The 11,763-nt window shown below is 39.8% G+C and overlaps 1 protein-coding gene across 1 annotated transcript; it reads right to left on the bottom strand.

Annotated features, from left to right (window-relative positions):
* Positions 1 to 1,016: 1,016 nt before the first annotated feature.
* On the bottom strand, positions 1,017 to 10,066 carry LOC141141599 (left-right determination factor 1-like). Its single transcript, XM_073629176.1, is given in 5 exon segments — positions 1,017 to 1,370; positions 2,950 to 3,189; positions 4,015 to 4,258; positions 4,605 to 5,061; positions 10,058 to 10,066. Coding segments are annotated over 5 exon segments (1,290 nt in total). The 3' UTR covers positions 1,017 to 1,030.
* Between the last annotated feature and the right edge of the window lie 1,697 nt (positions 10,067 to 11,763).

The following is an 11,763-nucleotide window of genomic DNA, read 5'->3' as shown; positions in this document are numbered from 1 at the left end:
ATGACACTATTTTGCTGTTTGCTGTTTTTCTTACTGGAGGCTCTGGCATTTGGAAGCAAAGCCCTGTCTCCACCAAGATGGTGGTCCCAATGCAGAGAGACAGTGCAGAACAAGGCACAGTAATGGGGAAAAGAGGCAGGGAGCCTAAAGGCAAATATTCCTTGCTTCAGATTGTTGGGTACTTGGATGGTAGTGTTTATTTATAGTTCTTGTTTTGACTTAATGTATATTAAGGCTTATGAATGTGTGGAATTTTTTTATAAATCTTTATAAAAAAAGAGTATTAAAAAAATAAACTAATTTAAAAAAAAAGTCCTTGCCTTTACTGAACACAGCTTTCACAGTCTAGGTCCTCTTTAACATGAAAATATATATCTGATGATAAGTCCACTTTCAAGGAGAAGTATAGCCAAAGCTTGTTTGGCTATACTTCTTCTGTGGATCACAGTGACCGTCACCAGCTCTCTGCTCAGAGAAGCGGGGAGAACTGAGCGATCAGCGATGTTTGATCGCTCAGTTCTCACCCTTTGAGAAGGCTGGGGATGATGCTGAATCCACCTAAATAAGCGTGGTTTTAAAAAACAAACCAAACCCATACTTTTCTATTAACCGTATTTAACCAAGAGTGTTTATGAGTTATTGTAAATTATTTTATCAGAGAACATGATAATATATGGAAAAAAAACTTTTTGATAAAGTTGTTTATTTTTGTTTTTCATCTAGAACTCAAAGATTTGTGTTAAAAAAAAGATCATATAATAGAAATTACAAAATTCCCTCTGACAACCATCTGCGGCACCAGAGGGAGATAAATATACAAGTGATATTTACAGGTAAGTGCTTCTACATGGCTATCACAGACATTTCTAAAATATTTCATCCAGATTACGACTGTCCATTCACTGGGTATCTGTACCAGCAAAGTTTTGCCGGGCGTGAAACAGTTCCGCATGCAGCTGGGCAGCAAACGTTGTCAAGTGCTGGAGCAAGCAGCACACCAGCGTCCAATAGTCCTTCTTCCCACCCCACTTTAGATAATGGAAATGTTGTCTGAGGTACACCCACACCTCTCGACGATCATGTTAGGAAACTCAGCTACTTCTATTTCTGTATAGTCGTCCTTTTTGACCAAGTACATGACAGGTAAAGGGGAACTCTCCACCACAGCACAGGTCCTCTCTCTGTAGTGATACTTGAGGGCTTGAGAATGAGGCTGCTTACACGCCCCGGTGCAGCGGAAAGCATTGTACCCAGCGGGCTCTATGATCCAGTACTGGGTCCAGGTCAGTTCTCGGAAGTTGATGAAATACTCTTCCCTGCAGCAGATATTGTCCTTTTTTGCTCCAGGGGCTGAACAGTCTCCACGGGCACTAAAAAAAAAAAATTAAGCGCAACTGTAAGAACCACGATCATTTTAGTATGTACCTAAAAACACATCATATTATATTATCTAGGGACAGATATGTGACACCGGGGAAGTTTCTTGGAAGAACCAAATAAGGAATGAAATCTGCATTCTGAAAATCGCACTTTGAATTTGAATGGTTAGAATATTTTCTACTATTATTACTTTTGTTGCTTAAGGAAACAATGTCCCACATGCCCATTTATTGGAGTGGTAAAAGAGTGCGAGGGGGAACGCTAATGGAGGTGTGAATAAAGAGGTTGGGAGGGGGGGCAGCTTTATGTAGACATTGTCATTTTACTTTATTAGCCTAGGTGATAATCTTGTCATATTTAAAAATTAATACAATTTTATTTTTAGCTTTGGATGGAATGTGGAAAAATTAGAACTGCAGTCATGTTTTACTGCTGTTGGTGACCTCATGGGGAGATTTCCCCAAACTTCCTGTCCTGTGACAATTAAGTCTTCCCATTGGAGATTCCCCTCACTTTCTGTCCAAGTAATGTTTCCACCAGAAGGTGTGGCAATCTACCTTCTGGGACTCAAGCAGCAGTATATAGTAGGAATTATGCCACGTACACATGAGCGGACTTTTTGACCGAACTGGTCCGACGGACAATTCGACCGTGTGCGGGCTTCATCGGACCTGCAGCAGACTTTTTCGGTCGAAAATCTGACGGACTTTAGATTTGGAACATGTTTCAAATCTTTACGTCGGAACTCCGCCGACCCAGTTCCTATCGAAAAGTCAGCTCGTCTGTATGCTAGTCCGACGGACGAAAACCGACGCTAGGGCAGCTATTGGCTACTGGCTATCAACTTCCTTATTTTAGTCCGGTCGTACGTCATCACATACAAATCCGTCTAACTTTGGTGTGGTCGTGTGTAGGCAAGTCCTTTCATTGGGAAAGTCCGTTGGAAGTCCGCCGAAAGTCCGTCGGATAGTCCGTCGGACCAGTCTGGTCGAAAAGTCCGCTTGTGTGTACGCGGCATAACAGTTTCTATCACCTGAGCTGACTTTATACATTCACTATGTACAGATATTTACTGGCAATATCTTGCATGTAAATGCACTAATGTATTACATAAAATATTTATTTAAAAAGCACCAAAATCTAAAGACTAAATTAGCTTTGTCCTAAAATAAACCACAGGGAGAAGCCTTTATGAAATGGTTGACTTTGAATTTTAAAATCAAATAAATATTTGTACCATTTGACTAAAATCTGTAGTTGCTGTAGTTTTTTTTATTGTATTGGAGGCTCTCTGTATGATTATGGAGCTTGTGTTTTTTTATATGTGTCTGGAGTTCTGTTTCAAAGCTCTATGTGTATTGCAATAATTTTTATTATCTGCTGCAAGGTAAAGATGACTTCACCAAGTCGTTTCATAGCTCAATACACCAAGGTGCAGTTGGTGAGAGCTAGGAGTGCCCCCTTTGTATCCTTTTTCTTACAACTTCTAGATCTTTTAGGTGTGCTAGGATTTCATGATAAAATAAATATATGTGATAACAATAATATTGGAATATGAGCTGTACCTACCCATGGTCATCAAGGTTGAGAGTGTATAGGACCAGTTCAGGTTTGCCCACAATGTTGTCGGTGGGATTCTGGGTAGTAAATCGAACCAACTTTGCCATCTCTGCAGCGAAGTTGCCGTGTCTCTCGCCATCTACTCTGATCTCCAAGTGCATATTTGACTGTCCGCTACTTCTCATCCAATAATGGACAGCATTTGTCACATCAAAACTTCTCCAACCAGACTCCATGATGGGTACCAGCCTGCATAAAGAATGCAAATTCAAATATCAGACATGAAGAAATAAAGGAGGATTATACTTTCAGGCATGCCTTGGAACCATGACTGAGTATGTCAAAGCAGTTGCTAGCAGTGCTGTGCAAGAACACAAAAGCTACAACTGTCAACTGACTCATATATTTTTGTACAATAAATTCAGCTGCTGTTTTCTGTATGTATGTAAGTTACTGCAAAAGCATTTGTGCAGCGTGGAAGTGCCCTAAGAATATGTACTTACTTGAAATAGTAAACATTATACAAATGTGATTTATAAACAATATATTTAAAAAAACTCAAAAAGCACATCCAGTACATCATCCAGTTTGCAGCTTGTCCAATTTTTAACAAAATAGAAATTTGGTGGGCTTTCATTGCAGACCTAGTTAGTTGCCTGTTTGTTGTGCTTATCCGCTGGCTTTAATATTTTTTGAATCATGGATATAGAACAAGATTGCAGATTAGGGAAGGAAAGCTCTTGATCTGCATCCTTGCTCCAGGCCACTGACTGGACAAGATGTCCAGGATGCCATTTAAGCTGGTAAAAATTTTTTTAGATGAGGTCAGCAAGGTGTCCTCTCTCTATTTCACTCTCTGTTGATTTTTTAGATTCAACAAAGTTTAGAATTAAAAGATCATTTTCTCTTACAAACAGTTTGGATGTATAGATTATTCCATAAAAATAAATAAACAAAGTAACAGAAGCACAAATCTTATGGGTCAGATGCTAAAGCTCTGAAGCACTTATACAGAAGCATAAATAAAATAGATGTGTTTTTAAGTCTCCTTTTAATGGCTAGGGTTTGCAGTACCTGGAATCCACAAGAGAGGTCCTGTTGCTTCCGTCGCTTAAAACCTCCACAAAGTAGACGCTAACTCTTGCATTGTTGACGGGCCTTTGCAAGCGTCTGTCAGGTATACCCATAATGGTAGGGGGCAGTTTGAAGAGCTTCAGTTCAGCCATGGTGACCTCACTGTTCTGGGGGATCCTGGACTCCATGCCAAAGACCAGGGTCTGCTTGGTGGAGTCGGTGTACAACACTTCTCCAGAAATATCTGGCAAAGAAGAAAAACATAGAATAAAAAATTATTTGCATGTTCAGAAAAAGTTATTGGAAATGTCTATCAGTCAGGTAGGGACAGCTAATGATTTTGCCATCACTAGGGTATTTGCATACAAATATGTTATCTTCAGTAAGCCTTGGAAAAGATGAAAAGACATTGGACCATGCATAACAATGTCCTAATTTGTGTAATGTAATGGTTTCTAGACTGTAAACAGCAATGTCCGTTGAACTGACTCACATTTCTGGAATATAAATATTATTTTACATATATATTTTTCCTTCTCCATACTGAAATATTTTGCAGTTATCAATAAATATAGCATGAGGTACCTTACCTGCATTTCCTGTGATTCCTCTGAGAATTCCAGCTAGGCTGGGAAGGGACCTCTTTCTCCTCTCCTTGTGCTTGTTGAGCATCGATATGTACTTGGCCTGGATGTGTCTGGGGACCATCAGATTCTCAGTGTCCCGTTTGGTCAGCCTGGGGACCTCAGGCAGGTTAAGTTTCTTCAGCAAGGCTTCTTTGATGTCTTCGGGAGTAAATCCACTGGTGGTTGAGAAAAGCATGGCACTGAGAAGCCAGCTCAGTCTGATGAGGATCTCGGGGTTCATCTTTCTTGAAGCCAAGAAGACACGTCCAATAAGGAGGAAAGAGGGAATGGGATGTGTAAAGCCCTTGCTTACTGCAAGCTGTCTGATGTGGCCCTCTGAAAGTCCTCCTTTTAAAGAGAAGTGCTAGGACCACCTGCTGTGCAAGCCAATAATGCAAACTAGGGAACAAAAGGAGAACATCTACCATTAGGAGTCTGACACATTTTAGACAAGATAAACACTAATAACAACAGCCATTTTAACCCATTGTGCTCGTGTATACATTTAACACAATGTTGTTCCACCTATATGATTTTTAAAATATTTATTTCAATTTTTAAATGTTGTTTTTTATTTTTGAACTTACCTGTTATGTTATATATAAATGCATTGCTTAAGGTCAAATCTTTTCTTTGAAATACTTTTAGATTTGTGATTGCACTTTCACAATGCATCGTATAGATCATAATTGTCACTAGCATCAGGACTTTGTTAAAAAAGAAGAAAAAACTGACTATGTACAGAAAATATCTAAGAATTTAAGCTTTGAGAGAAGTAGGCCTTCTCATGTCATAATTGGTAAAGCTCTAGATGATTTATGTTTTATATTAAAATGAAATATAATATCAAATAGTATATAATAACATTAATCATTTCAGAATAGACATAAAAAGTAAAATAAACAATTAAAAAATCATATCTATAATTTTTTTCTTTGTAAAAATGATTATTAATTGCAATTATTAAATATATTACTTATTTTATTTCATAATGTGTCTGTTGTGTTATACCTCATTTTAACTACACACCAAGCAATAACTTATTACATAAATCTTTTACTTTAGATCAGAGGAACATACGTTTTGTGCAGTTATATAAGGAGAGGTAAGGATGAGGGAAAGATTCATTTAGTTGGCCATTAAAGGTATCATTTAGTAGAAAAGACCAAAGAAAAACTCAACTGTAAAGAACATATTATATGCAAATGTGGTTTTGTAGCACATCACAAATATCTTGTGGAGAAGTTACGAGGCCTTTTGACAAAGTGTTAAAGATTATGTTGCATTAAGGAATTTACGGTAAACACACTAGAAATTTTCTGAATTTCCAGCTATTGTAGTTTTTTGTATAGACAGATATGTACAGTATAGAATTTTATTTTTTGGGTTATAGCTGTTCCCCTTAATCCAGAAGATCCAAGGCCATTTGCCATTGTCTTATAGTTAATACTTGATATAGCCCAGACTGCTAGGCAAGGTGTTAATTCCCAGAGGGGGGCCTAGGAAGTATATTACTTCCAAAGCTGGGAAGTGGATAAATTGGCTGGCATGTTAGTGATAAATAAATTTTTATTTACCCCTCTCTGTCCCAATACGTGATATACATCTTGGCCATTTGCTGCTGTCTGCTGGCTGATCTAATAATCAGTATATTAGAGGTATTGTAAGTTTATATATAGCATTAAGGATACTTTTTGCTTCCTGAATAATATTACACTAATGGAAGCTACATTGAAATCCTGAAAAAATGTACAATTATTGTACTTATAATAGTATTATTTATAATATTATTATATTTATTATAATTTATGAAAATAATTGCAGCTCTTATAGTTACTTTTTAGGCCAACTACATAAAAAATACCATTTATTTGTCCAAGATGTTAATCATTCATCCAGGCAGCAAAAATATGTGTTACATATCATTATCACCTATATTAACCCCTTCCCGCCGAGCGTACGCAGATGTGCGTACTCGGCTTTTGGGGGTTATACCAGGATGATGCCCGCAGCTGCAGGCATCATCCCGGTACTGTTTCTTAGAGCCAGCGATCGGCTTTCCTGGTATAACAAACCGATGTGGCTAAAAGATGCTCGGCTGTTATACCGAAGGAGCGGGAGGGGACGTCCCCCCCTCCCGCTGCCTCCCGCCGCTTCCCACCGCTCCTACCGGGCCTCCCGTTCCATCGGGAGGCCCGATGACCAGTCGGTCGCCTCTGGCGGATGGGAACGGACTGGAACAAAGTTGTGAGCGGCTTTGTTCCAGCCTCCTAATAGTAAACACAGAAGCGACGTCATGATGTCACTTCCCGTTTACTCGGCTGCCAATGGCACCGGTTTTAAAAAAATATACAGTATTCAGAATCACCGAAAATGGCGTTCTGAATACTTTGAAGTGCAAAGGAGGGATCGGGGGTCTTTTAGACCCCCGATCCCTCCTTAAAGAGTACCTGTCACCACCTATTACTGTCACAAGGGATGTTTACATTCCTTGTGACAGCAATAAAAGTAATCAAAACATTTTTTTTTTTTAAAACACAATTTATTAATATAAAAATGAATAAAATAAATAAGAAAAAAAAAATTTTAAAGCACCCTGTCCCCGCGAGCTCGCGCAGCAAAGAAAACGCATACGGAAGTTGTGCCCGCATATGTAAACAGTGTTCAAATCACACATGTGAAGTATCGCCGCGATCGTCAGAGCGAGAGCAATAATTCTAGCACTGGACCTCCTCTGTAATTCTAATCTGGTAACCGTAAAAATAATTTAAAGCGTCGCCTATGGAGATTTTTAGGTACCGTAGTTTGTTGCCATTCCACGAGTGCGTGCAATTATAAAGCGTGACATGTTTGATATCTATTTACTCGGCGTAACATCATCTTTCACATTATACAAAAAAATTGGGGTAACTTTACTGTTTGTTTTTTTTTTAAATTCATGAAAGTGTCCCTTTTTCCAAAAAGTTGCGTTTAAAACACTGCTGCACAAATACCGTGTGACATAAAATATTGGAACAATCGCCATTTTATTCTCTAGATTCTCTGCTAAAAAATATATATATATAATGTTTGGGGGCTCTAAGTAATTTTCTAGCAAAAAATACAGATTTTAACTTGTAAACACCAAATCTCAAAAATAGGCTTAGTCATGAAAGGGTTAACATTAATTTTAACATTTCTTTTCTGCGTTTTAATTATTTATTACAGCTACTTACAGTAATATAGCACAGTCAATTTACATTTTACAGTTCTTAAGCAGAACCTTACTTTAACATGACTCTTTGCTCCCCAAAGGAGCTTGCAATTTGCCTTTGATAACCCACCAGAGTATTTTGGGGCTTCTGAGAGAAGCTAAAACATTCAGCCTTTATACAAACTATATCTTTGTTAAGACCTTAACCCACAACTCCTGTGCTGCAAGGCAACAACGTAAATCATTCCATCTCTGCGGTGCCTTCGTGTCTTAAAAGGCCTATTTCAGGCTGCTGTGAAAAAAAGTGTAAATTTGCATTCTTATTTATTTATTTATTTTATTTATTTCAGGTACTTATATAGCGCCGTCAATTTACGCAGCGCTTTACATATATATATTATACATTCACATCAGTCCCTATACCCTCAAGGAGCTTACAATCTAAGGTCCCTAACTCACATTCATACCTATACTAGGGCCGATTTAGACAGGATCCAATTAACCTACCAGCATGTCTTTGGAGTGTGGGAGGAAACCGGAGTACCCGGAGGAAACCCACGCAGACACAGGGAGAACATGCAAACTCCAGGCAGGTAGTGTCGTGGTCGGGATTCGAACCAGCGACCCTTCTTACTGCTAGGCGAGAGTGCTACCCACTGCGCCACTGTGCCGCCGATAAGGCACGCCGATAAGGCACAGATTCTTAATACATTACCTCTTCTGCCGATAAGGGCTGTTTTTTTCCCCCTATGGGAATCTATGCTTGGACACACAATATACTTCTGTGCATGTAACAAAAAACACATAAATGGCCGATTTGTTATAGAACATCACCAAACTACCAACACCGCTTGGTCTACCATATTCCTGTGCATCCATGTTCTCTGATTGACATTAAAGCGGTTGTATACCCGCTGACATTTTTTTTTTTTTTTACCCCTGTAAGGCAAAAGGCATAATGAGCTAGTATGCACCGCATACTAGCTCATTATGAAATACTTACCTTAGAACGAGGCGTCGGTATCTTACCTGGTCCACGCCGAGGGAGCTGTCATGTTGCCTCGGCGTGTCTTCCGGGTATCGCGGCTCTAGCGCTGTGGGTGGCTGAAACCGCGATGTCGTCACTCCCACACATGCGCACGGGAGATTTCTTCCCCGGCAAGGTCCGGCAGCTGCCGGGCCTTCAGCCGAGAATCCCCTGTGCGCATGCGCCACTGCAGTCAGCGGCTCATAGCCAAGGGGAATATCTCCTAAACCGTACAGGTTTAGGAGATTTTTTTTTACCTACAGGTAAGCCTTATTATAGGCTTACCTGTAGGTAAAAGTTAAAAAATAGACTATACAACCACTTTAATGAGAACCCAAGGGCAGCAATAACACCTTTGAAGTGACAGTCAATGAAGGAGGAGACCAGTTTATACTAATGTACGAGATCAAAGCTTAACTGATGCTATCTGTGATTATCAGGACCTGGAACAGCTCACTCCTGCCTGAAGCACTTCAGGCATTATATAATTTTTATTAGTAATATTATTATCCAAATGAAAATTAATGGCACACACTTCATGTAACTGTTATTTATTTTTGAATCCATATAGATACACAGTATTTTGTAACATTTGTGCATTAATACACAATTCCTATATTGTACATGTTTTGGCAGATTAAAATTGAACTTCACTCTCTCAATCAACATTGACTATTTGTAATCCTTATGCTGCTAGCATTATTAAATAGATATGAAAGTATATCATATTTACTTGTTTTAAACTCTTTTTCAAATTTCTTCAGTAACTTCCTGGTTTCCAGGGCTAGTCAAATGATGTCATAATCCCGGGAGTCTTCAGGAGGGGAGGAGGGGTTTTCTCAGCTACGCACACCGTCGTGCCTGCATGCCTGAGCCAAGGGCAGATGGATTCCAGGAAGTAAATGCTACATTAATTATTTGCCCTTACTCAAGATAGTCACTGCCAAAAATGCTATGGGGTGTTTTTCAAAGTGATTTCTCTGCCAAATAAAGCATGGAGACATGGATGGATGGTGGCGTTTGCTTTGAACTTTAAAAATGAATGAAATAGTGTTTTTGGTTTGTGGTACAACGATGCAGTGTAGTTCCGCTTTAATGAACAAACAGTAAAATTGAAATAACATCAAGCTATATTTAAAGGTATAACCGAAGGCAAAACTTTTGTTTGTTTTTGATGGATTGGAGAGGGATCAAAACAACTATCATGTTTTTATTGCTGTCTGCGCACTCAACAGGAAGATTCTCCTCTCCTGGTGACTGTTATTATCGAGAGTGAAAGTAAAAGGAAACCCTCGATTTTGGGTTGTTACCAGGAATAGCTGGAGACTTTTAGTAGAAACACCAGTTCTGGTGACTTTAGTGACAACCAGCGATTCCCTCACTTTGGAGGAATTTCTTCTCTTCTGTTTTGGCTGTGGGACAGGAAGTGAAAGGAAATCTTCCCATTGGGACACAGATGATAAAAAAAAAACAAAAAAAACGGTTATAACACTCCCTTTCTCTTTCCAACATGAAATAGATTTTACCAGTAATCAACTTGAATTCATTGTTAACCAACAAAGTGTGAGCTTGCATTAATAACTCCACTCCCTCCACTTGTGCTCCTGCATTGCCACCCTGTCATATGGGTTTCCGATGGAGACTGGAGACTACAAGCAGCCATTTCAACACACATTTCACAGGCCATTGTTTATATACCATTTGTAAAGCTCATCTTGAGAAACCAGTACTTCTTTGGATTATAGGATGAAACTGAAGAACGTGAAGGTAACCCACTAAAAGAGCACAAGAACATACTCTATACATATGGTGTCCTTGTAGGAACTCAAAGAAAGAGATCTCATGCTGACTGGGCATTTAGACCCAGTGTATAAGACAATGGCATATAGGTGTGTGCTGAAGGCACAGGGGCTCCATCCTGCCTGCTGGCAGCCTGTACAACTCTACAAGGGGCTGAAAGCTGCTGTTGCTGAATGGTGTACCATGATCCATGGATAAATGCTCAGAACTCAGATTACTTACGGTCTGGACATTCATCCGTGGGCACACACTGCCCTAATTGTTAATAGCAATTGGTGCACTAGCCAACCCAAACAGCTTTCAGCCTCTCATACAGTTTTACAGGCTGCTGGCAGCAGGACACGACAGTGTGTCTGTGCCTTCCAAATGCACCTGAACACCAGAGTCTCATGTAATGGGACTAAACTCCCAGTGTTAATGAGGTCTTACCTGCGCAAAAATACACTGTGTTTCAGACCAGCAAGGAATTGTTGGAATCCAGAAAGCAGTAACTGGTGCAGATGCAAGGGTATAGAAGTGTGAATTTTGTTGGGTAAGGTAAATACCAATGCACTGTTTAAATTGTTGACAAGTCAAGCCACTGTTCAGAGAGCTGCAGACAGCAGATGTGCTGATATTGAACCCTCCAGACAGATATCTGCACCTCTGTGCCCTCTGATATTTACACTTGTCTGAGTCTCCTAACTGACTCGTCCAGGGCTGTGTGCTTCCCTCTGTCTGGCCCTGACCCTTTACAATGCCTGTCTCTAATGACACTGGGTCATGTATACTGTCCCCCTTGTCCCTGGCCCAGGACTGTGGATTGCAGAAAACAGCTTTACAGGATTCGCAAATACTATAAAATTAATGAGCAAACAGAGAGCAGAAAGAGGCAATGTGGATTGGGTTCATTTCACAGTGTGGTGTTCCCATTGCCGGATTTCTCAGACCCTCTTGTCATGCAAACAAGGGGCCGCCTGGAATTTGAGAAAAGCCCTTAACAGATTTGTGTATTGGAGGTTTGGTCTCAGACAGGAGATTAAACAGGCCGAACATGGACACCAAACAGCCCCAGGATATAGTCTTATGTTTGGATATGGGTACTGGGTTCCTTGTGTACATAT

Source organism: Aquarana catesbeiana, linkage group LG04 (assembly GCF_042186555.1).
Source record: "Aquarana catesbeiana isolate 2022-GZ linkage group LG04, ASM4218655v1, whole genome shotgun sequence".
In the NCBI taxonomy this organism is placed as follows: Eukaryota; Metazoa; Chordata; class Amphibia; order Anura; family Ranidae; genus Aquarana; species Aquarana catesbeiana.
Note: the sequence above shows the minus strand (reverse complement) of the source record. Positions and strands in the feature narration are given on the sequence as shown.